Source organism: Triturus cristatus, chromosome 5_1 (genome assembly GCF_964204655.1).
Source record: "Triturus cristatus chromosome 5_1, aTriCri1.1, whole genome shotgun sequence".
Classification (NCBI taxonomy): domain Eukaryota; kingdom Metazoa; phylum Chordata; class Amphibia; order Caudata; family Salamandridae; genus Triturus; species Triturus cristatus.
The window spans coordinates 11,175,740-11,201,863 of record NC_140587.1 but is presented as its reverse complement, the minus strand read 5'-3'; the positions used below and the strand labels follow the sequence as shown (position 1 = coordinate 11,201,863).

General features: G+C 45.0%; 1 protein-coding gene across 1 annotated transcript in view; it reads left to right on the top strand.

Annotated features, from left to right (window-relative positions):
* LOC146829953 (GTPase IMAP family member 8-like) overlaps positions 1–26,124 on the top strand; it is a 234,129-nt gene that overhangs the window by 62,763 nt on the left and 145,242 nt on the right. Inside the window, exon 3 of the mRNA XM_085604216.1 lies at positions 17,388–18,044. Within this exon, the coding sequence (XP_085460342.1) occupies positions 17,388–18,044 (657 nt within the window). The remainder of the gene's footprint in view (positions 1–17,387; positions 18,045–26,124) is intronic.

Here is a 26,124-nt window from a genome sequence, read left to right as displayed (position 1 = left end):
GGATGGCCTGACTCAAGTGACATGCTAGCACCTGAACCACCCCTGGACATACCTCTCAACCCCTACAGAGCAGGCCTACCCCTCAAGCAAATTTCTTACAGCCATGGGCATGGAGGATGTATTGCGACATGTCTGCCCCAACCGAGACTCTGATTGGTCTGAGCTTGAGACTGGGTGGCCAGTCTGGGTCTATGTTTGGTCAGCCTGTGTTTGGTAAATGACATTTTCTTTCTGGATTTTGAAAAAAACATTCAGACCTCCATCCCAACTGCCATCAGGATGATCAAACTGAATGAAATCTTCAATGCTGCACTGTCAAACTTTCTGCTTGAAAACCAAACGAGAAATAACGCCAATCAAATTATCTTTCAGAAACTTGCCACAAAATATCTCGAAAAGATCAACAGCATCAATATTCATCAATACATAGGTTGTACCCTACTCTACCTAAAAATATCTTCACTCATTGACATAAAAAGACTCAAATCATGCTTTAAACTCATCCAATCTCAAATGTCTTGAAGCTAAACCCAACAAAGACTGATTTTCTCCAATTTGTCTACAAACTTGAACAACTCCAGATTGAAGCTTGCCTTTATAACTTAAACCTTCCAGGTTTACCTCTTTGGGGAGATATTCACTCTCTACAGAAACATCTAGTTCAAGTAATACATCACAAGAAAGACCAAGATAGCTTGGCTCCAACTCTATCTCTTGAAGAAAGTGAAGCCATTTGTCCCAGAAAACTATTTCAGCAAAACAGTGTAAGCCTCTTTCAACTCCCATCTGGATGGTCTGATGCCTTTTCAGCCGTGTCCTTGATACCGTCCTGAAACACCTTGCATGGCTCATCAGGGCTAAAGGAAATTTGACTATGTCACCCCGACGTTAAAAGAAAAACGCAACACTTTGTCCCCTGCCCCCTACACTCAAAGTATCATCTATCTATGCTCCCTCTAGACATGCATGGCAAGAGCTCAGCCTTCCTCCTTCGGTTCTTGACTGGTTAGAGCACTGGCTTGCCCCAGACTGACTAAAATAATATGTCCTGCACTCAGGTGTAGACCATATTATTATCATTATCTTGGAACAATACGACCCGCTACTGAACCCGCCATGTCTTACAAGACCCTTCCTCAATGAGGACTAGACCCTGGAATCCTGTACTCTCTTACATCTCACCTAAGGCTCGCAAAATAATCACTCTCCACCACGCCCTCTCTCGCTCAGTGCAGACTGGACTCCAGACTAGAGAAGCTAGGTATGAATAGCTACATAATTACCCGACCAACCTCTCCAAAAACTCGATTAAATCTCTGAAACATAGACTACTCAAAGCTAATCAAGAAACCATTATCTCTGACCCCTATTTCTGTCACAAAAATGTGCTATTACCAGTGACCTGATCTTTTATACTAAAAGAAGAGCTCAGTGGAGAATGGCGTTCCACTCTTTACTCAGAATCGCCTCGGCTAAGACTCTTAGCTGTGACGTCACCCACATTCAGTGCAAATTCTACCATATCCATCTACAACAATGGGACTGTCCTAATTCAGGCCTCCAATCGCAACTTGGGCATCTTTGATGACAGATTTGCCTTCAGGTAAAAATTGATGGACTATAGTGACAAACCTACTCACTCAAGGAATGTCCTCATCCTAACTTTATAACAGGACGTCCTTGATCCCTCTTTAATGTATCACAACAACATGTTGATCACCACACCTACACCAAACAACATGCATAGGTCCCTAGTTCAGCCATGTCCAGCCTCACCCTCTGTCTCCCGACCACCCAGTCCTTGCTCTGACCATCTTCACTTTCCACACTCTCCTTCCTCCTGGCTCTCTCCTACATATCTCCCTCTCCCCACAGCTGGCCCGCCCACTCTCCACCAGGAAATCAGTTCCCCCTCACCTCCTTAAAACCAAGAGACCCTGTTCCCCATCTAATCCTCAACTCTCAAACCTTTCCCCCCTCCCACCCAAACTCCCTCCTCACGACAACTCTAGCACCCACTTACCTTGCTCTCCTAAACAGCAGAGACGGAAATCCTCCTCAGGGGACATGCCCCCTCCACTTTGTCCCCTTTCTTGGGACGTGCCTACCCCCACCCTAGTAAACAACTCTCCTCCTCCCCTCCACAGGAGCTTTGATCCACAATCGATTCTGCGTCTAAGCTCAAGGAAATTAACCGTGAACTCCTAAACCTCAAAACTGACATACAGAATTTCACTAACATCACCTCGGAGCTGGCCAGTGACCTCTCTTCCAACAAGACCTTGCAGGAGATCCTGCCTAAGTTCCAACATCATCCCAAACTACCATATCCTTACACAAGGTTACAGAGTGACCTCCGGCAGAAACCCCCAGGCCAGAATTGGAATACCACTCCCTAACGCAACTTCTAGACCCACCAGATCCATAAATAATTTACCAGAACCAGATATTCTTTCACTTCTCCGAACTTACAACTCTTTTCATACGGTCTTCCTAGGCCCTTCTGGAAGCTCACAAGCAACCTCCTTAAATGAGCCTGGAGCGACTAATCCCAAGCAAGGCCACACAGAGGCCATACAAAGCATCACATCTAACCCACATAGAGCTCCCAGACTCAACGCCAATGTTGTTAACATTAATAACCTCAAGCAGATCCCCATTGCACCCCCCCTCTCACTGAACACAATTCTGCCTGAAATGTTACTCAACTGTAGATCAGTGGTGAAACATGCCAAAGACCTTGCTGATCTCATCCTTGCTCAGAAACTCAACCTCCTTATCCTCACCGAAACTTGCCTTACCAACTCCTCAGGTCCCATCCTTGACATTGTAGTCCCACCAAGCCACAAAATTATCAGACTCTATCGAGTTAAGAGAATGGGAGGTGACATAGCCTGTATCTACCACATCTTTCTCTCAGAAAAACCGTCCCCTTCAGCAAATCTCTCATCCTGTGAATATCTTTGCATTGACATCACAAGCAAACATAGAACCGTATGCAGCCGACACATCTTCTATCACCCTCCAGGAGACAACTTCCCTCTAATTGAACAAACTATGGAAACCATCTCCTCCAATCTGGGACGACAATGCCCCCAGATCTTCCTTGGTGACTTAATCTCCATTGGAAGGACCTGCATTACCAGGCGGTCAAAAGTCTCAAAAACTTCCTAACTGACCTCGGCCTAACTCAATTCTGTGATAGTCCCACGCACAACTTAGGCTCAACCCTAGATCTAATCATCTCCAATCCCAATTCCATTCAACTCAAATCTATTCTTCCCTGTGATTGGTCGGACCATCACTATATCACCTTTCGTATCCTCGACAGCTGGACCTCCAAAAGATCAAAACCACTAAAACAAAAACTTTGGAAAAGAACGCTCTAAATACTAATGTAAATGAGCTAATATCTCGCTGCAATATCGACCTACCTCCGCCTACACACATGGCCGACGTCCACGACCTCACTGAGCACTATAACAACTCCATTTTGTCTGCCCTGAGTGCAACTGTCCCACTTCAGCTAAAAAGAAAATTCATCAAAGACTCCAAACCATGGTTCAATGACAGCCCAAATGCTGACAGGCGCAGCCTAAGATTAGCAGAACGTGCTTGGAGATCCGCTCCTTCCACTGGTCGACTAAAAACTCTAAGAATAAAAAGGAGTAGATACAACAAACTCATCAGAACGACGAAAGCAACCTTCTTCAAATCCCAACTTGACAAAGTCAAAAACCACCCGAAAAGGCTGTTCGAGCTGATTAACTTACAATCCAATAACACTCCTATCCAATCTCCTTTCATATCTTGCCCTCAGCCAGACTGCGAGGCCGTTGCTGACTTCTTCCTTGAAAAGGTGAGTAAGATCAAATCAGATCTAAAGTTGGCCCTGATCGATCTCTCTCCCTCTCCTGACTCTTCCTTACCCTCGCCCCCCCCCCCCACGCCGCCATGTCTCTCCCCTAAAAACAATGCCTCTTGGAGTCAATTCACACCCCTCAATGACACTTCCATCTTCAAAATACTCTCGACCCTGAAACCTTCAAATCACTTCAATAATCCCCTTCCACCCAACTTCTTTAAAGCAATGATATGATCGCTAGCCCCGCTCTGGTCCGAGATCATCAATGCTTCTCTTCTTCAGGGTGAGATTCCTGACTGCCTGAAGGTGGGCCTAGTCCACCCTATTCTTAAAGAACCCACAGCGGACCCCAAAGACCTGAATAACTATCGACCAATCACAACCATCCCTGCCCTGGCAAAACTCCTTGAGAAATGTGTATATGAGCAACTGCGCAAACACATTGAGCAATTCCAACTTCTTGACCTATTCCATCCCGGCCACAGCACTGAAACGGTCAACACTCATATAGTGGACGACGCACTCCCTCTGCTTGACCAGAATGAATCCTGCCTACTAATACTACTCGATCTCTCATCTGCATTTGACACGGTCAAACATGACAATCTACTTAACGTTTTGGAATGTAGGTTGGGGCTCTCGGGCACTGGTTTTCCTCTTTTCTCAACAACAGAACGCAGAGAGTCAAAACCAATCAAACGCTATCCAATTCCATTCCCTGCTCTCTGGGTGTTCCCCAAAGGTCCTCGCTCTCCCCCACACTCTTCAAACTTTTCATTGAACTGCTTATGTTGATCCTCAAAGCATCTAACATCCATTACCAGATGTATGCGGATGACACCCAACTTTACATGAACATCGCTTCCCCTGATGATATCAAGTCACTCAAAGGAACCCTGCATAACACCCTTAATTGGCTAACCTCCAAACACCTCAAACTAAACACACTTAAAACAGAATCCCTCCTCATTTCACCCACCAAGCAAACCCCCATTGTAAAGAAATATCTAAGAAACCTCACCGCTCTTAACTGCACACCTCACACATCTACTCCAAGAAATCACTGGGAATTGTGCTAGACAAGATCCTAAATATGCATGATCACATCAGAGCATCTTCCAAAGGAGTGAACTATCAACTGAGCATATTAAGAAAACTCCAACCCTACCTTCCCCAAGATGACTTCAAGTCTGCGGTGCAAGCAGTGGCCATCTCAAGACTAAAATACGGCAGTGCTACTCTATGCGGGCTACCAAAACCCAGTTTAGCCCCCCTCAGAGCATCTCAGAATGCTGCGACTAGTTCCAAGAAAACCAACCACATCTCTCCAGACCTGAAACCGTTCAACTGGCTTCCGTTTGAGTCAAGGATCAAGCTAAAAATTGCATGTATGACCCATAGAGCACTACACTTCAACACTCCTCTCTACCTGACAAATAAGCTTGAACTATCGGGAGGCTCCCAGCCCTCTAGGAGCACCAGCACATTGCTCCTCAAGCCGAAGAAGTTTAAAAAAATGAAAACCTACAATCGTGCATTCTATGGTATTGCCCCGAGAATCTGGAACAAGACTGATTCCTTCAACATTTGCCTTCAAAAGGGAAGTGAAAGTGATACTGATGAACACTGCACTGAACTAGAAGCTCTTCTCCTTTTGACCCTTGTGTTGCTGGATAATTTGCTACCGGGCATTTGATACGGCCTCAGTGTCGCCAGCTATAATGTCATTTTGTACCTGATGTATATTTATCTGCCTCTCTCCCACAGCTATCTACCCATGTCTTCTGCAGCCCGTATGTAAAGCGCTCAGATACCAGCTTGGGTCATGTTCGTGCTATACAAAACTTTAAATAAATATTACCTTTCAGCTCAGAAATTGTTCAGGACAAGCCGAGTCATGTATAAAACCCTCAACAATACGATAGCAGCTTACCTGGCAAAAAAAATAGCCACTTTGCGGGGACAATAAATACCTGGTGACTGGAAGTCACTACACTGGAGACAAAACGTTGTTAGAAGAAATAAGTATTTGCTATCAATTTAAGATTAACAGCTCTCTTATGATTAGAAACAATATGATGATACACTTCTCCCAGGAGAACTAGCACTGATCAGACAATCTACTCTAAAGCGTCACTCAATTGCTGTATCTTCCCTGGGCCATGTCCCAACTCAGTGCTCTATCGCCCTTGAGCTAGTTTCATGCTCTACAAATACCAACATATACATGCATGCATACACAAGGGAACTGACTTAGAGTTTGGCAGGCGGAGATAAGTTGTGCCAGGGATCCCCCTTTTCAATGCTGTGTCTTCTGGTGCTTCATCTATTGGGGGAATTAAATGCCAATTCAATTTCATCATTCTGAGTCTCTCCACATTTTGAGGAGACACATTGGTCCTTCTGTTAGTGACACATGCTCTAACTGGGTGGCAAACCAACCTTAGAGGGCACAAAGGCTGCAGAAGTTATGGTATTGTAGGGCCTGCTGAGTTCTGGACACTGTTTTATTTATCCATTCCAACAGAGCCATGTTTCTTGGTCTGATGGAAATATGTTTGGCCCTTCAAATACTTCTATAACATCTTTGCTAATTACATAGTTTTCATTTGCTTCTCATTAGTTTCCTGCATCTATTTGCCTGCTGTCAGTCCTGGAACTTAAAAACATTAATACATCCAACACTGTGCATGTTTCTACTGATGCTGCCAGAGTTCATTTATTAGCAGAAGACTTTTACCAGTGGCCAGAGCTGCTATTGTGATATGATGCTGAAGACACCAATGTGCTCTGTGGGTGTAAACAAAGGCAGCCACTGAGTTATACTTGTCTTAGAGGACACAGTCTTACATATTCAAATTCAGACATGCTGTATGTCACCAGACAAGCGAGTAAATTAATATCCATCAGCTTTATGATTCATATTCTTGAATGTTTTTGTATCACAGAATCAGCTCAGCAGCAATTTCAGCAAAAGATTATGCTGACTTTCTGCCTAAAAATCTCAAAGGGCGCAGTCATTTGGCACTCTATCCGCCTCCAATACCAATCTACATAGCATTTGGTAGAATAATTCTTTGAAGCAAATAATCATTTATAGACTTGTATTGTTTAAGCAGGAGTTCCAGTGGATTAGAACATCCTGTCTGAATGCTTTTACGAGGACTGAGCTCAGAGCTCACAGTATAAAGTTCATGCAAATATAGGGAACCTATGCGCTGAGTGAAATTTCCTGGCATGGCATAGCCATTTCTATTTAGCTTTTCTACAAAACACTGTGCAGCACCTGCAGATTAAAGATGATATCTACTCAGCTAAGCTTCAATGTTTTCCATAATGTCATTCATTGTGGTTTTGCTAAAGACTAAGAGACTAAGACATTCTTGCATGCATTGCCAAGGTCTCAAAGTATGGCTAACAGTATATCATTAGGGGAGTGGAGCACATCCCTCTGTAGACTTGGCAGTTTGGCACTCCATCCACCATATTCTAAATTAGTTCCTTCACCTTTTCTTCATGGAACCACATTTAAATCCTAGATTTACTTTACACCAGTTGAAGTTATCAGGCAAACTAAAGTTTGTTTCGCATTCGACCCAGTCAATGGAAGGAATTATGAATGATGTAAGCAGTATATGACTTGATCCCAGGCAGTCCCATTTGAATAGTATCTCAACATCATAAAGTCTTCTCACACATCAGAGCATCCTACTTAAAGACAACCAATAACATAGTCAGTTTGCCATAAATACACACAAAGGGAATCATACAGACAAACCATTGTGCACATAGTCACTTGTACACACAGACTGAGAGATGTTATTTGGATTGCTTATACAGCTATTTAGAAAGACCACTCAAAGGGCTAGTCTTGACAATAGAGCAGGAGGCGGAGCTACCGGCCCGGAGGCGGAGCTACCGGCCCGGAGGTGGGGATTCCGGCTGGTGGCAGAAATTTAGCCATGGCTGAAATCTCCACCTCCGGGCCAGAAGCTCCGCCTCTGGGCCAGAAGCTCCACCCCCGGGCCGGAAGCTCCGCCTCTAAGCCGGAAGCTCCACCTCCGGGCCAGAATTTCCAGGCCGAGTGTGGACGTAAAGTTAGTAGTCGTAAATCGATTCTGTGAATACCAAAAGTAGTAAGTGCATTCTGTGAATACCAAAAGTAGTAAGTGCATTCTGTGAATACCAAAAGTAGTAAGTTTAGGATTATGTCTTAAGTTAATTCTGTGAATCGGGCCGTTCATCTTTAAGACAATTGACCATGTCAGCAATTTTAAGTAATGGAAATCTGTATATACCAATATTGTTGTTTAGATCGTGCAAGTCCACACATAACCTGATTTTTCCATTGCTAATCTAGCTATCACCAGGGGAGAAATCCAACGTCAGACTTCGATTGGCTCTATTATTTGTGAAGCCACTAACTTATACAGTTCCTTTGAAATTTCGTCCTTAACTAGTATGGGTATTTTGCGACCCTTATGTACTTTAGGTACTGCATCCTGCTTTAGGTTGCCCAATTCTTTGCCGAACATTTTAGGAAATAGTTCAATATCCTATTATACACAGCAGTACCATCATCTACCACCAACACCTGCTTCTTACTCATAGGGTCTAAGACGATATGCAACAGTTTCTGATCAAACCATCCCAATACCAGTGGAACTGTTTAGCCACATATAGCTTCCCTCTGGCCTCCCTGACTTTGAATCTGAAGGTAAACCAATGGTAATCTAACAAATCAATTGCTTCACCACTGAAACCCTCCAGATGTGTTTCCCATTCCAACAACTGATCCCCCAATTTTTGTACAAAGGACACCCTCCATAAGTCCTCATTGATGATAGTGTACAGAGATCATGAGTCAGCATAAATCTTCAGATATACCCCACCAATTTTCATTCAGCGTTCTGGTTTGTTTTTACGCACAGCATCACTAATATTCATCACCAAATTATTCTTCACATTCACATTCATAACTAAGTTGGTATCATTGCCTTCATCCTCGTCTGTCTAGTACATTCCTCAGCACAGTCATTTACATATTTAACCTTGGGTTTTTCTCCTCCTACAATTCTTCACAAATTGGCCCAAAATGCCACAATTGCTGCATTTGTGTTTGGCCGCTGGACAGTTTTTAATGTAGGCCAAATGATCCTTTCTATATCATCTATAACATCTTGATTGTTTTGTCCCTTTTCTTTGGTCACCTTCCCCACTACTTCTATCTCATCTCAATCCTGTACATATACTCGAAATCTCTGCCTTGCTTACAACGGTGAGAACTTTCTCCAAGGATGCATCTCCATTCACCCAGTTCACCCAGTCTTGCATGACAACCTGATCTCTAATCAGGTCATCATTTAGTGACAAAAATGTGCAATCCAAAGCCAACTTTTTTAGCTTTGAGGCAAAATTATCTACAGATACTGACTTACCCTGTTGTCTTTAGAAAAATGTCAACTTCATTTGGGTGCAAAGTAATTATCAAGATGTAATAATGCTAACTCATGCACATTAATGCAAATGCGAGACCTATTGCATTGCAAATACTTTTTAAACTGGCTTCTTGGACATACCAAATGAAGTGGCCAGTGAGTGAGAAACATGCGTTAAATGTTGCACAGTCTAGTGCCTGAGACTGTCTTATCAGTGCTCTGATGAGACGCATCTTGTGCCCTCTGCCACATGTCTTGTCCAAACCTTCAAGTCCATACATTAATACAACATGCCTCGCAGAGAGGCGCATGCGCTGCCCAGGCTCGACTTAAAAATCTGAAGCAACCAATGAGTAATAGACTGTTCAAGCGTTTTGCATAAAGCAGTTGTTGCCTGACTGAAACGTGCTCCACAAGATGACAGAGAATCTTGAGGGAGAAAATGAGAAAAAGCAGATTGCGGGGTACAGCTGTCGGCTTGGTTCAAAAGAGCAGTTTCAAAAGGCACGCAAACTCTACTTTTTGTAACACTGAATGAGAAATGCATGAGCACGACAGAAAAACAATGCAACCACACCTTTGCCGGAATTAACCCTCAGCACGCATGTGCGCCTCCAAAACAAATAGAAACAAGCATTGGCATAGCCAATAGGTCTCGCTTTTGGGACCTTATAAGTATTTAGTTTTGCAGCACAATATCCTTGGTGCAACAACATCAGCTGTTGCGTGGTTAACCTTGTACCTTATAAGTGTTTAGCCATGCAACAGTTGATGTTGTGGCACCAAGGATATTGTGCTGGATAACTAAACCCTTGATGTCCCAAAGGTGAGACCTATTGGCTATGCCAATGCTTGTTTAGCAATGTTGTGCAGCATGGATAAAGAGGAACCCCCCATTAAAAAAAAAGATGCTATTATGCAGTCGCAACAGCTGTGTCAATTTGTAGGTAAAAGCACAACACATAAAAGCACCTACAGCGTGCGTGTGAAGTTTTCTTTTTTTTTATTTTTATTTACGGATCCAAGTTGTACTGGTAAATAAAGAAAAATAAAGCAGTGCCAAAGCTTTTTATTTTTTAAGGCGGGTGGAGGGAAATAACGAAAGCAGGGCTCAGAAGCAACACGGAGAGTACTGGTGCGGGAAAGATTACAGAGGATGGAGTATGCGTGTGTGTGTGTGTGCAAGAGAGCGTGCATGTGTGCCTGTGTGTGTGTGAGAGAGAGGGAAAAAGAGAGCGAGAGCATGCATGTGTGTGTGTGTGAGAGGGAGAGCGAGAGCTTGTGTGCGTGAAAGAGAGTTGTAGGGAGAGCGGGTATATCCAATCAATGAGAGGAGAGGCGCTACGCGGCACCGGTTCTCATGCAATCTTTTCGTGTTTTTAGGTATTTCAAATGCTGTGTTTTTCGGACCTCTGTAATATACACAAGAGGGACAAATAGGGAGCGTGGAGTAGAGCAGGAAAAGGTGTGAGGTATCTCACACACAGCACCCTAGCCTTTAACAACCGCACCCACTGCCGACTCCGCAGCTGCAGGAGAATCATTAACAGGCACCAGCCCTGAGCAGCTGGAATGAATGATGCACAACCACTGCTGGAGACTTGACAGGGAGCAGAGGCCTGCCTGCTGTCAAGACATGGCCCTATTGAAAGCAGTGAGCACCAATGAATGGCTTACAGTGCATAGCAGAAGTCAAAAGTGGTTCGGCACTGCACACTGCCACCACCACGCCACCAGTGCTGGAGGCCTGAAAGGGAGCAAGGGGTCCTTGTATCATAATAAAAGCACCAATGAATGACTTACCGTGCATAGCAGGAATCAATGGTGCTTCGGCACAACACACCAAAGAAAGAGAGAGAATGCATGTGTGCATGAGTGCCTGTGTGTGTGCGCGAGAGAGAGGGAGAGAGAGTAAGAGTGTGCGCGTGGGTGTGTGTGTGAGACAGGGAGAGAGAGCAAGCATGTGTGCGTGCCTGCGTGTGAGAGAACGAGAGCGAGCATGTGTCCGTGCGTGGGTGGGTGTGTGTGAGAGAGAGTGCATATGTTTGTGCGTGTGTGTGAGTGAGAGAATGTGCATGTGTGCGTGCCTGTGTGTGAGTGAGAGAGAGAGAGCGTGCATGTGTGCGTGCATGTGTGTGAGAGAGGGGAAGCGAGAAAGAGGGCAGAGAGCCTGCATGTGTGAGTATGCGTGTGTGGGTGTGAGTGCGAGAGAGTGTGCATGTGTGCCTGTGTGTGTTTGAGAAAGAGAGAGAGAGAGAGCGTGCATGCATGTGTGAGAGAGGGAGAGAGAGAATGTGCATGCGTGTGTGAGAGAGGGAGAGAGAGAGAGAGCTTGTGTGCGTGAAAGAGAGAGAGAGTTGATGCTGCATGGCAGAGCATGTTGGAGATCCCACAGCAACCCTCGAACCCCTGTAGGGATGTGTTTAGTGGAAAACATGAATATGACTCCAACTTGAGGTTTGTAGGTGTGTGTAGGGCACCCTGCCATCCCAGAACAGTAGACTGAGTATTAACTCTGCTAATTACAAACAAAATTGATACAATGCACACATTGAACCATGGAGGTTTCGAATCGGATGAAGGTCTACATTGGTTTTGATTAGATGAATCGGGTGGCTCTGTATCATAGGTTATTAGACTTGGATTCCTGTATTGGCTTGATGTATTGAACTTTTATGAAGCTGTCTTGTTACGCATGATTTAATTACGAGATCTTAACTTTAGTTATATTAAACTGTTTAGCACATTGGGGGTTGTCATGGCTTGACAAGGGGATTGGTTTCTGAGAAGAATCCGATCTCCACATAGTTATTGTAAAATGTTTATTATTGCATAATATCACTGAATTACACAACCGGTACCTGCAAGCCTTTAAATACAGGAGATGCTGTTGCTATTTAAGGCCATGGGGTGGCAGTGGTAGTCTTTCGAGTGGCGCGCGAAAGTGAAAGTGATCGCGATCAAGCTTGCGGCGAGCAATGCGTTTAATGAGCATGAGGAATGCCATATGGCGCCTCTGCTCAAGCACGCGCCCGCGCACATGCACTGCAAGCAATTCTAACTGCATGCTACAGGTCATGTCTCGGCAGAACTTGCTCTTGTACAAGAAGTCTTGAGTATTCTGCGAAACACGCCTCAACGTCATCTACTGTTTTCTAATAGTATGTTTGCACAGTACTCGTTATTTCTTATCTAGAACTTATGTTTGCTTAGAAACCTTGTATATTAAAACTAAATGTTTACTTAAAAACATGAGTAGCAGGATACATTATTTGATATGGAATGACCATTAATTCACGAAAACTGATGTGACAATGAGATGTCAATATTTACTTAAAATATCCACTGAACCACTTGTTGTGGTATAATTACTGAAAACCCCGTCTTATTTTGAATGCATCTAAAGAAACATCTGTTTGGCAAGCACATATTTATCTTAGGCCTTGTTCAAATTACAAGACTTGAGAATGTGCACTTTCGTCAAGCTTCTTCAACAATCAGTTTTGAACATATGCTCTCATGCCATACCAAATAAGAAAGAAGTAGCATCATCATCAGCCGTGCCAAGAATCACACACACCTTGTGTTAAATCAACACGTACCACATTCGCAAGCTATTGGAAAGAAGAGGTCCCTTGCAGGACTTGGGAAACGTGGGGGGCGGGGGGGGTAGGGGTGAGTCAGTGTGCATCCCGCCTAGAGTTCACCATAGCAAGGTTGGTGCACAGAGGCTTTTTTTGTGACAGTGTGAGTCCCATCACATAAGAAAACTGGAAGCTATGCAAAACACAGAAAACGCAATTCTTATGCAGTACTTGCACCCACAGACTTTTCGTTTAGTACTTTACTATCTAACAGGTGTCACTTTTTTTAAACAAACCCAATAGAACTCATTTGGTCAACCTGAAACGCGGCTTAGCGAGCTCTGCTAAGATTTGAACGTGGCCTGTGCTCACTGGGTGGCACACAGATCTGAGCGACTGATGCTTTACTGGCAGAGCTATCTTTACGTTTGCTTTTAGATGCAATTGCACACGTCACCTCGGGCAAAGGCAGTGCGTGAGGCTATTAGGAGCTACATCAACAATCCTCGTCGCCAAAATTAATATGTTGTAATCTGTACAGGATGACACTTGTAGCCATGTTGTAAGTTTCAAAGCCTTCTTTATTGGTTCCAGTTCCAGATCACTTCAGACAAAGTTCAGCCACGTACCAGCTTCATCATTAGCCTATCTAGGCCCTTGTTACAGCCTCTATGTAAGCTCCATGTACAGCCCATCACTCACCCACACAGGCACCCAGGCATTCCATTCATCACAGTCACACCAACATTCCGTTACCATCTCTCACTCTGGCTGAGCAGCTAGGAAGACCTAGGCTAATTACAATTAAGTAAAACTCAGGATATAACATTCATCATCACGTATGTAACAAGCACCTCAATTTACAAGACAGTTGTTGCCCCAACAGTAGGAAAAAATACGAACACAACCAGCATGTAAACGACAGTAAAGAGTTGTAACTGGACACCACCAAAGAACTAGAAGGCTTTAATTAGCAAGACACAAACGTCGCGACCTGCTTTGCTCGGGACTGCCCTTTCAAACCTGTCACCCTCTGCAATGGAGAGCGTGGGAACTCACCTTCCATGCCATGGTAGCGGACGAGAGATCAGTCAACAGCCTTTGCGCGTCTGCACCCCTAACAAGCATTGAAAGCATGCGTCATCGCGATCGCTCTGAAAGCAAAAGTGATCGCGATGACGCATGAGTTTTCAAAGTGCTTCTGAAGGCTAGCGCGCATGCACGGTCGCGTGAACGCAAGCGCTAGGCCCGCCAGCAGCGCTTTGAAAGCTCACACACAAAATGTCTCTCCGAGCCAGCGCATGCGCTGGGCTCAGTGAGACCTAAAAACATGCCTCTGAAGCCTGCACAGAAAGAAATCCTTCAGGCAAAAAGCACTATTCGCAAGCTAAACCCATCAGGACACGAGAACATGTCCTGCTAATTATGCACAAACAGAAATCCTCACTGAGAAGAAAATATTTAAAAAATATGCACTTCAAAGTCCATTACAAACATAACAACAATCAATAATAAAAGATCAACTCCACCATATAAAAAAAATAACTGAGAAAAGTAGAGAATTGCTTGTCATATATTAATTCAAGCTACACGAAGGGCATGGATGGGGGATGGAAGGGGCACAATGGAGGAAGCATTCAGAGATTTCTCTAATTAACGTAGCGCCCACTATGGGTATCTTTAAAAGTTATAGCCGACGCCTGCAAAAGTGAAAGTGAGCATAGCCCGCTGAAAATTCCAATTTTAAAAAAGAGGCCGCCATTGCTAAAGCTGGCGTCCCACCAGTGCTCTTTGGATTAATTATGCAATGAGTTCTCTCGAATGCAAGCAATACCATAAGAACACACATAAAAGGTCCAGTCCTGATGGGAGGTTACAAAAGAAGAGAGGGAGGTACTAAGGAGGGACGAATAAGCCTATTAACAAATCAAAAGCCAATATTTACGGAGGACAGTCACAGCAGTCAATTGAATGAAAAGATTGGCGGAGAGTGGGTGAGGCTTCAAGTCCATACATCAATACAGCATGCCTCGCACCGCATGCGCTGCACAGGCTTGACATGAAAATGAATCAAACCTTTGCAACGCGATCCCTGTTATATTTCTGTTTTGTTGACTTCAAGGGCCACATTAGATCTAGTATCCAGGAACAACTTATGGGTAAAACTTTTTCGTTGGGCATTCCTCCAGCTTTGCTGTAAGGGATCCTCTTACTATACACCAACCCTTGGGTGCGCATAAAAATTGGTCATGAGTCTAGATTCTCGACAAAAATACTGAGTCTGGTTTGAAGCAGGGTTGTGTCGTGGCACCACTCGTGTTTACGAGTGGGACGGGTATGCTCAGATGTGAGTCCGTGCTCTCCATGCCACTGGAATCAAGCTATCCTGGCTGAAGAGGGGTGAAACCCCGTAACCGGTCCTAGGATGCTCTTTTCCGGTTCAGGGAGGACCTGGCTTGGCAGTTCGGGCTGGACTGTTCCCATGAGGCACAGGGTCAAGGCTGATTTGCATATGGCCAGGTATAAACTGTGTTTGCATGGTGAGCAAAAGAAGGATGGATTTAACCCAGAGCTCTTGACTGGGGGAGAATGTTTTGATTTGTTCTGCATTCCGTCCATCATTTGTGTGTTTTTGCTTTCTCGCCCTAAGTGCGCCGGGTATGCCTAGACATAGGTCCCGGGCTCACTGTGCCACTGGAGTCAAGCTGTCCTGGCTGAAGAGGGGTGAAACCCCCGAAACCGGTCCCAGATTGCTTTTTTCTGGTCCAGGGAGGACCTGGCTTGGCAGTTCGGGCTGGACTGTTCCCATGAGGCACAGGGTCAAGACTGATTTGCATATGGCCAGGTCTAAACTGGGGTGGCATGGTGAGCAAAAAAATGATGGATTTAACCCAGATCTCTTGACTGGGGGAGAATGTTATGATTTGTTCTGCATTCCATCCATCAATTGGGTGTGTTTTGCTTTCTCGCCCTAAGTGCGCAGGGTATGCCTAGACGTAGGTCCCGGGCTCACTCTGCCCCTGGATTCAAGCTGTCCTGGCTGAAGAGGGGTGAAACCTGAAACCGGTCCTAGGTTGCTTGTTTCCGGTCCAGAGAGTACCTGGCTTGGCAGTTCGGGCTGAACTGTTCCCATTAGGCACAGGGTCAAGACTGATTTGTATATGGCCAGGTCTAAACTGGAGTGGCATGGTGAGCAAAAGAATGATGGATTTAACCCATATCTCTTGACTGGGGAAGAATGTTTTAATTTGTTCTGCATTCCGTCCATCAATTGTGTTTTCTTTGCATTCTCGCCCTAAGTGCGCCGGGTATGCCTACACATAGGTCCCGTGCTCACTGTGTCACTGGATTCAAGCTATCCTGGCTGAAGAGGGGTGAAACCCCGAAACCGGTCCTAGGATGCTTGTTTCCGGTCCAGGGAGGACCTGGTTTGGCAGTTTGGGCTGGACTGTTCCCATGAGGCACAGGGTCAAGACTGATTTGCATAAGGCCAGGTCTAAACTGGGGTGGCATGGTGAGCAAAAGAATGATGGATTTAACCCAGATCTCTTGACTGGGGGTGAATGCTTTGATTTGTTCTGCATTCTGTCCATCAACTGTGTGCCTTTTGCTGTCTCGCCCTACGTGCCACGGGTATGCCCAGATGCGGGTCCTGGGCTCTCTGCCACTTGATTCAAGCTATCCTGGCTGAAGAGGGGTGAAACCTCAAAACCGGTCCTAGGATGCTTGTTTCTGGTCCAGGGAGGACCTGGCTTGGCAGTTTGGGCTGGACTGTTCCCATGAAGCACAGGGTCAAGACTGATTTGCATCTGGCCAGGTCTAAACTGGGGTGGCATGGTGCACAAAAGAATGATGGATTTAACCCAGATCTCTTAACTGGGGGAGAATGTTTTGATTTGTTCTGCATTCTGTCCATCAATTGTGTGTTTTTTAATTTTATTGTTGACACACATTTAAACCCAGATTTGGTAATATTCTACGCAACATGGTGCAGCAGCTAAAGTTGTGATGCTGCCTTCCATCAAAGGGAGAGAGAGAAAATCCACATGGGTTTAGTACTGGAGGGGATACTTCCAGTAAAAAACCATACTTCAAGACCTTTTCCCTCTTTGTATGTGTTTTGTAGAATTCAGTACTCATGCACAGTTTGAAAAATAAAGGGAAAAAATACATTTCTTCTTGTTACGCCTGCCTCCAGGAAACATTAGCCTGAGGGGCAAAGCCCTGTCTGCAAAGGTTAGTGGATAGGGATTTAGATCAAAACCATTCCTAAATGTTTAATAATTACAATTATTAAGTATGCCTTTACCAATTACACCTTCCTGGCACTTTTCATACTTATTATCCACTGTCTGCATGAGTTATGTGGACTTGTTGTTATATTTTGTGGTAGACCATCAAGCTGCAAAGCTTTCTGCATGGATAATTAACTCTAAAAAATATTACATGTACAGTTGCTCCTATTTATTGTTGTCTTGAAAATTTGCTTTGTCTTTGCAGGTGATGAAACCACAAGAATACTGATTGTTGGTAAAACCGGAGTTGGTAAAAGTTCTTCTGGAAACACCATCCTGGGGATGGAAGAGTTTACCTCAAAAACCTCAGCCGTGCAAGTAACGAAGCAGTGTGAGAGCGGCGGCTGTGAATACAATGGCAGACACATCACTGTGGTGGACACCGCCTGGTTTAACACAAACATCTCTCCTGTGGCAATCAAAGAATGTATTGATCCAGCGATTGAAATGTCCTCCCCGGGGCCCCACGTTATCCTCTTTGTGATTCGACTGAGAGCCTTCACTGATGAGGAGGCGCAGGCTGTGAAGATTGTCCAGGGTCTGCTGGGAACGGATGCAGCAAGGTACATGATGGTGCTGTTTACAGGACAAGATGACTTGAAACACCCAGATGAGTCACTAGAGACATACCTTGAAGAAGCTGAGGAACCACTCAAAGAACTGATAAAGAACTGTGGAAACCGGTACTGTGCTGTAAACAACAGAGCGAGCGGAGAAGAACTGCGAAACCAGCGGCAACAACTGCTCCAAATTATAGAGGGCATGAAAGTAGAGAATGGAGAGACCTTTTACACCCTTGACATGTATAAAGAGGCTGAAAAGACATTGAAGATTCAGCAGCTGGCAGCAGCGGGCCAAGCAGGTACAGTTTCTTTCAGAAGGATGTTAGTAGGTTTGCCCTGACATGCATTTATTGTTCGAATTGGTCAGGTAGTTATATAATGGTTTGTGCAGGGAGGGATGGTGAGTGGCTAACAGACCTGTCAACTCATTAGAATGCGGCAAGTATTAAGGCAACATTGGAGTCAGAAAAACAATCTGCAGGCCATAGGCTCTGCAAGGAACAGCGATCCTATTAGAAATGTACAACTCTTGAAAACTTTGGACAGGATCTTGCTTTCAAACACTGAAGAATTTATCCTAATTACTTGGAGACATTTTATGAACCAGAGAGATAAATCCTTAGTTAATTTAACCCCCGTCTGGGAAGATCCTGCTTTAAATGTTTAGGCACTTGCTGTTAGGTTACTTTTTAGCCTTCACGATTTAACACCAGTAAGGTCTGTATTGTAGTAAATATCACACACACACATACACACACACACTCACACACACACACACTGTAACACAATTAATGCACTACAAAAAGACTCCACACAGGTTTAGGAAAATAGATCACAATTTTTGTAATAATTCAAGACCAAAATGGTAAAAATCCAATAAGAAGAAAAATAGGTTATCTGATCACACTGGACTAGGCCACCCATGATGGAGCATGGGTCACCTACAGCACCCATGCATGCCCCAGTGAACAAAGTGCATTTCCTGATCGCAACAGCAAAATGCGTTGTGAGATGTTCAATGCTCATCCCGCAAGTCGCGGATGCATCGATCATCTGAAAAACGCAGATGGAGATTCATTGGTTCTGCAGACGAGACACTGGGCCACTGTGCACTGGTTCCATAGAGCGATGCTCCGGATTTTTCCACACAGTCCAGGGATGCGAGATTCCAATGTTTCACTCTATCAAGGCATTGCATTTGTTCCGAGAGTGATGTGCCAATTCTACTCCTGCAACCAAGTCAATGCGCCGTTTCTGCTACACACATACTAGACGTGCTCCAATGTCCTTGTTGCAAGTATCTGGGCCCACTTTCAGTGAGCCAGGCAGAGGAGCAGTGGAAGAGACTTTGATATCCCTGAGTCACAAGCAACAGGAGGCAAGCCAACAAACCCTTGGAGTACACTTGTAGGAAAAGGCACAGTCCCTCTCTCTTTCTGAAAAGTCTGAGAGCAGCAAACCTTCCAGATCAGCAGTCCAAAAATGACTCCTTTAAGCAGCATAGCAGTCCTGGCAATGCACAGTTGTAGTTCCAGCAGTGTCTGATTTTAGGGATCAGAGACCCAGTACTTATACCCAAATGTGCCTTTGAAGTGGGGTTGACTTCAAAGCAGCTCCTTGAAATGCACAGGTCCCCTTTCTTCCCAGCCCTGGCTCCAGACTAGCAATGGGGGTAAATCAGCCCATTGTATGTGGTCGGGACACTACCTTACAAGTGAAGTGTCAGCTTCCCTCTCTCTTATTGCCCAGGAAGGCCCATTAAGGATGACCAGAATGCAGGTGCATGTAAATGAGTGCTCAGACATGCGTAACCTTCCTCTTTTTGTGGCTGCCTCGAGGGAAAGCACAAAGTGAAGCTGTCACCCACCCCCGATGTGTATTGGAGACAGGCTGGCAGGCACATGGAGCTAAGAGCAGAGAAATGTCCACTTTCTAAAAGTGTCATTTCGGAAATAGAAATGTTAAGTCTATCTTCACTGGTAAGGGGGTTTATCATTACAATTCCAAAGGTATAAAGCATGAAACAACTACTCCTTTCTAATCAGGAATGACAGCTTAAAAGTCTATAAAGGAGTTCCCAAAGTTAACCTATGAGAGGAGTAGGCCTCAAAGAAGTGAAAACCGAATTTAGCTCTGTGTCACTGTGTCACTGTCACCACATGCAAAACATAAAGGAACATGTCCTACCTTTTACTTACACAGCACCCTTCCCTTAGGGCTAACTATGGCCTACCTTAGAGGTGACTTGTTTGTCATAAAAGGCGAGATTAAGGCTTGGCAAATAGTTTTAAATGCCAAATGGATTGTGAGTAAACTACACACACAGGCACCACAATGGCAGGCCTAAAACAGTTCTGATAGGCTACTTGTGTGGGAGGCACAGCCAGTGCTGCAGGCCCAAAAGTACCATTTAATGTACATGCCCTGGATATCAGGTATACCACTTTATAAGGGTCTAACAGGTAAATTAAACATACCAATTGTGTGCACACCAATTGTACCATGTTTAGGGGAGAAGCACATGCACTGTAGCACTGGTAAAGTCCCCATAATCCAAAAATAATCAGAAAAATGAGAAGACAGGCATAATTTGGGGGGAAGACAACCCTAAGGATGACAGGTCTAACAATGTGATTTATGTTTTCTTCTAAAATCCATAACTCCAGTTGTATCTGACAACGTATGTTTTGGTGTCTACACTAATATACAAATCTACTTTATTTTTATAAATTGGTGTCGAATTTCTTTCAAGTCGTGACTATTACTTATCATCCATGTTGGTATTCTCTCTAAAATGCTTAAGACAAGTTTCTCAATTAAAGCCTGACTGCTCTTTGCCACTTTACCAGGACTGAGCTAAGGGTTTATTAGTGTGAATCCAAGGAACATCTTTGGGATGTGTGATAGATTTGCACGGTGATACCTCACCAGCGTCAACACATAATACTCCACCTTCCTTCAAGAGTCTCTTGCTGCAACGTGAGGGTTGTTCTGGGAGACAGTCTCATGGCTCTTTGCAAGTGTTTGTTCTGGGTTACTGTCTCTCTGGTTCTAAGTAAGGGTCTTATCCGGGTGAATGGCAGTTGCTATGTGAGGCTCTGCTGGGGTAAGAAGCGATCTGTGAGGGACCTGTAATGTTTGACATCTGTGTGTGGGATCAGTCAATTAGAGGTGGTGGTAATAATGGGGATCCTACGAATAGGAATTAAATTACTTAGCACTTTAGGCTATATCACCCTGGGTTGCATTACGCCGAGTCACTAAAAGTGGTGAGAGCACAGCAGTTGGGGCCAGTACCGGGTGATCAGTTAAATGATGTTGTACCTCCTTTCCATGCAGCCATGTAAATTCCACTCAACCAAGGATAGAGAATTTTTTTTTTCATTCAGTACATTTTGCAGTAATCATCTACAGCATAACAACAGGACAGTATGCATTCAAGGATCATATACATAGCAGAGTTGGTCGACAGATAAATCACAAAATTACCTACTAGAGTGAGTAGGAGGGTAGAGGAGAAGGAGGGCCAGTAAGAGTAGGAATAGGGGAAGAGGAACAAACTAACCACTCAGCAGACTCAACACCCTACATGATTGATAGTCTCCAGTGAGAACGCACCTAGCTTGACAGGGGACTAACGCTATACCCCACTTTGAGAGAGCTGTTTGGCAGGGTGCCATAGGAGGAGGGATAGTAAGATGCACTCGCAGTCTGGTGACCACTGAGAGAGTCAGCCACGTCCTCATCCGTGTTGCTTTAGAGTCGAAGATAAGTCACCGGAGAGGCCCATATGTCTTTTAGGCATGATTGGATGATCCTAATATGCGTCAAGCCACTCCTGACAGGAAACAGCATCCTGAAGACATGTAACTCTGCTCGGTGCCTGCTGTCTACCCCAGTGTATAGTCACCCTGGCTTCCCAAGCAGCAGCATTGCCGGCAGACCTCAGCAGAAACCTCTTTGACATAGCCTGAAAGAGCAATGCAGGGAGAGCAGACGGGAAAATGGTCTGTGATATGGCAGAGGGAAATCTGGAATGATTAGATCATGTTGCCCTGATATTGGAGGGGACTGCGCTCCCTAGCTAGATGCAGAGTAGTATCTATGTCCTGATAATTTAGAATCCCCCCTATAAACGGGTGGGCAGGGGCACCTGGAGATGGGCACTGGCCTAGTGATCTTTACACCCTCTTGACGATTAGCATAGGGTAGAGGGTAACCTATAAAGAGGGTGCGAAGCGTCTTTTCCACAATGTCTTCCATTCTGTCTATCGCAGTCAACATGGGAACCCTCTATGATCAAATGGTTGCAGCACGACCACGCTTCCAAATCTTTGTTTTTATTACGGATGACTTCAAGTACTTTATCTATTTGGTACAGGCGCTCGCCATCCGAGGAGTGTGCGATCTCGACCCTTGACATGTGGTGCTTGAGTTTATCCAGATGCTGTTCGAGCCTGTCTACCTACCCCTTCAAGTGTTCAAAGTGATCAGAGAGCATGTCAGTTTTTGTGTTGATGGCATGCATGGTGACAGAAGCTGCATGAGTCATGCCAGGCGTGAGAGCTGCATTCTAGATTAGAAATCTTGCAACTGAAACATTTTAAAATCGCTTACTCTGCTTGTTTTAAATTGTATTTTGCACTGATTCTCATTGCACTGTGTGGGAATTGAGGGGGGAACTTTTGCCCGCATAACTTGACCGCCATTTTGTAGGTCAGCGCTCTAGTCGCTGAGCCTACTAAGGCTATATTAAGCCCAATGGCACGACCGCGCAACAGACGCGCTGAAGGCAAGCCAGTCTGCGCTCATCCGCGCCCCTCCGGGACCAGGGGCCAAAACCCCTGCTCGTCTCCCATCAGAAATACATCGATACAGCACAAACCTACTCAAACAATTGAATGTAAGCCCAGATCCCACCTGTCTTCACTCTATCGCTCCTGACCGCTGGAACCACAACTGTAAGCACTGCTCCTATAGTCTTAAGCACCCCACTTCCATTAGTCCACATGCTGCTGTACCACACCAAGTTTTTAAGCTATTTTTATTTAATTGTCGTTCCTTACCAAAACACGCTGAGGAAGTATCCCTGCTGCTTACGGAGGAAAGTCCTGACGCTCTATTCGTTACGGAAACTTGGCTAAACACAGCCTCCGATCCTAACATAGATCAGGCTCTTCCTCCTGGCTACATAATCCAGAGGCTATATCGAATCAATGGTAAAGGGGGTGGAATTGCTATTGTTCTAAAGAACCACCTTGTCTGTAGAACCTTTGGAAGCCCTCTCTTAGATTGTGAAAACCTTAAGTTCTCAATAGGATTCACACCTACGCTAACTCTATCAGGGATCCTGATTTAGCGTCCCCCAGGTTTTATAGGCCAGCTCTGTAATTCGATTGCAGGAACGGTTCCAAAACTAGCAAGTTCCACTACGAACTTCACCATTCTTGGAGATTTTAATATTCACTTCGATGATTTAACCTCTAAAACTGCATCTGAATTGATCTCAGACCTAGCGGCCTTACAGCTCACTCAAAAAGTACCATCTGATACACATTCAAAAAGACACTTCCTATACCCCATCTTCTCGGGTCCGAAGGAGCTATCCTGTCAAGCCCCTATACCTATTCCAAGGTCAGATCATTTTCTGATCCCTTTTTCTTGGTCCTCTACTCAGGCCATCCCCCCCAACCCGACTGGTGCATACTAAGTCCCGAGGTTGGTCAAAAGTTCCACTGGACACCTGGATATCAACTCTGGAGAGATCTATGCCTGCTCCAAACTGCGATCCGATAGCAGCCAATGAGAAATTTGACAACTGGATTAACAGCTCACTTGACTAAGTCCTTCCTAAAACAACAATTCAGTTACATAAAGTACCTAATAAAGCAGCTTGGTATACTCCCAAACTTCGAGAATTAAAACAAATCTGTAAAAAGACAGATAGAGGTTGGAGAAGGAATTTTTCCCCTGACAAGAAGAAGGAATATGAGAATGCTATTAAAAATTATAAAATTGAAATTAGAAACACCCACACTCTCTACTATGAGAAGACTATAGCGTCTTCTGCTAACTCCCCCTGTGAAACATTCCAAATTGTTAAGAGATTAATAAATATTCCCTCTCTCCCCGAATCCCCCGCTATTTCAGACCAATGTTGTAATGAAATGGCGGAAATTTTCCACAATAAAATCAAGACTATCTATGGTTCCTTTTCCTCCACTAAAGAATCCAATATCACCCACTGTGATAAACCCCACATAGAAGACAACGATACTTGCTTAGTAGCCTTTCCTATAATGGACTACAACTGTCTGCTAGCCACTGGTAATCGAGTAAAAAGCGGGTCACCCAATGACCCTGCTCCACTTAGGATTCTCAAACAAGAAACAGAGATAGATGGCCCGGTCCTCTTAGACCTGATTAACTCATCCATCACATCCGGAGTAGTCCCCTCCTCCTGGAAAAGAGCTATGGTCAAAGCTCTTTTAAAGAAATCTAACTTAGACCCTGACTGTTTGGCCAACTATCGTCCTATTTTCCTCCCCCCTGGAATCAGTAAAATCCTAGAGAAATATGTGAATGTCACACTCTCTACCTACTTAGAATCCAACCATCTCCTCCACCCAACTCAAACAGGATTCCGCCCCGGTCACGGCACAGAGACAGCTCTTTTAGCTGTCATGGAAGAATGAAGAAAAATTCTTGACTCGGGAGGATCTTCTGCCGTGATCCTCCTGGACCTGAGTGCGGCCTTCGATACGGTTAATCACCATATCTTGATTGACCGACTCAGAAACCTGGGTGTGTCTGGAATAGCCCTAGCCTGGCTGATGTCTTTCCTGGAAGGACGATCCTTCCAGGTATTCGAGGGTGAAACCACCTCCAAACCTTGGCCCCTTTTTTGTGGAGTCCCACAGGGCTCTTCTCTAAGTCCTACGCTTTTTAATGCCTATATGGCTCCACTGGCTGAGATCATACAGCCTTGCGGAGTGAATATCATAACTTATGCAGACGATACTCAATTAGTGGTTTCACTTAATCACCCAGATACATCCTCATCCCGCCTCTGTACTTGCCTCGAAGAAGTGGCCAAATGGATGAGTCACTCCTACCTGAAGCTGTATGGCGACCAGCCGTAGCTTATGCTCCTTGGTAACCCGCCATTATTTAAACCTAATATGATGTGGCCGACCACAATGCGATCAGCACCCATCCCCAAGTCCAACATAAAAAGTCTGGGGTTTTGGCTGGACTCTCAAAGTCCAATCCAGAAAGGTAGTCGCCTCCTGCTTCGGCATTCTAAGAATGCTACGTAAAGTATTCCCATTGATACCTTTCCAAGCCAGGAAACTCGTAGTCCAAGCGCTTATTTTATCACGATTGGACTTAAGCAATGTACTTTACCTAGGTGCCCCAGAAGCAGTATTCTCTAAACTTCAAATGATCCAGAACTGCGCGGCAAGAATTCTCTTGGGAATTCCCTACCGACTGTCGACCAAACCTGCCTTGAAAGCTCTACATTGTCTGCCTATTCGGGAGAGAGTCCATTTCAAAGCTCTTTGTATCACTCACAAATTGCTTGGAGGAAATGGACCTAAGATCATCTCCCGCCTGCCAACCCTTATCAAGCCAATAGGCCTTTAAGCTCCGATGGATTGCACCTGGCCTTCGCACCAAGGATCAAAAGAGCCAGAAGCAGAGGTCGGCTTTTCTCCTATAACGCCGCCAAGCTTTGGAACTCTCTTCCCCTTCAGCTGCAAAAAGAAACTAACCATCTGATCTTCCGCAAACTGTTGAAAACCTGGCTCTTCCCCAGATGAGTCTCAGAAGCTTCTCTCACTTCTTAGCACTGGGATGCCAACGGGTAGCCATGCGCTTTATAAATGCCACCTCATTCATTCATTCATTCATGCAGGCTCTGTTTGAGGTCGATGAACATAGAATGAATGTCTGGCTCCGGGACATTTTCCCCGCCAGTCTGGGTCCCAGCGTGAGATGTTCCTACGAGAAATCCATGGTCCACCCCATGCAATCCACAGGGCAGTTTGGCTTGTTTACCATCCGTCTTTCCCATAATGCAATCGGGTCACGCAGACAACCTCAGGAGAAACACATCTCAAGGTAGGGGCGCCAGACCCACGAGTCAGGCCGTTTCACCTGAAGGTCAACAACACCCCCCACACATACCCCTCCTTGGCGGTATAGGTGGGTCTAAACAGGCGTCTCAATGCAGACTGTCCATCACTGAATGGGGCCTGCCCCAGGGTCCATCACCAGCAGCGCAGCGCAGCGCAGGTTAAGCCTGGGCCCGTTACAGCATAGCACAAGATCTCGCTACGCCCACCTGACCCTGAGATTTCCAGCACGGGGGCACAA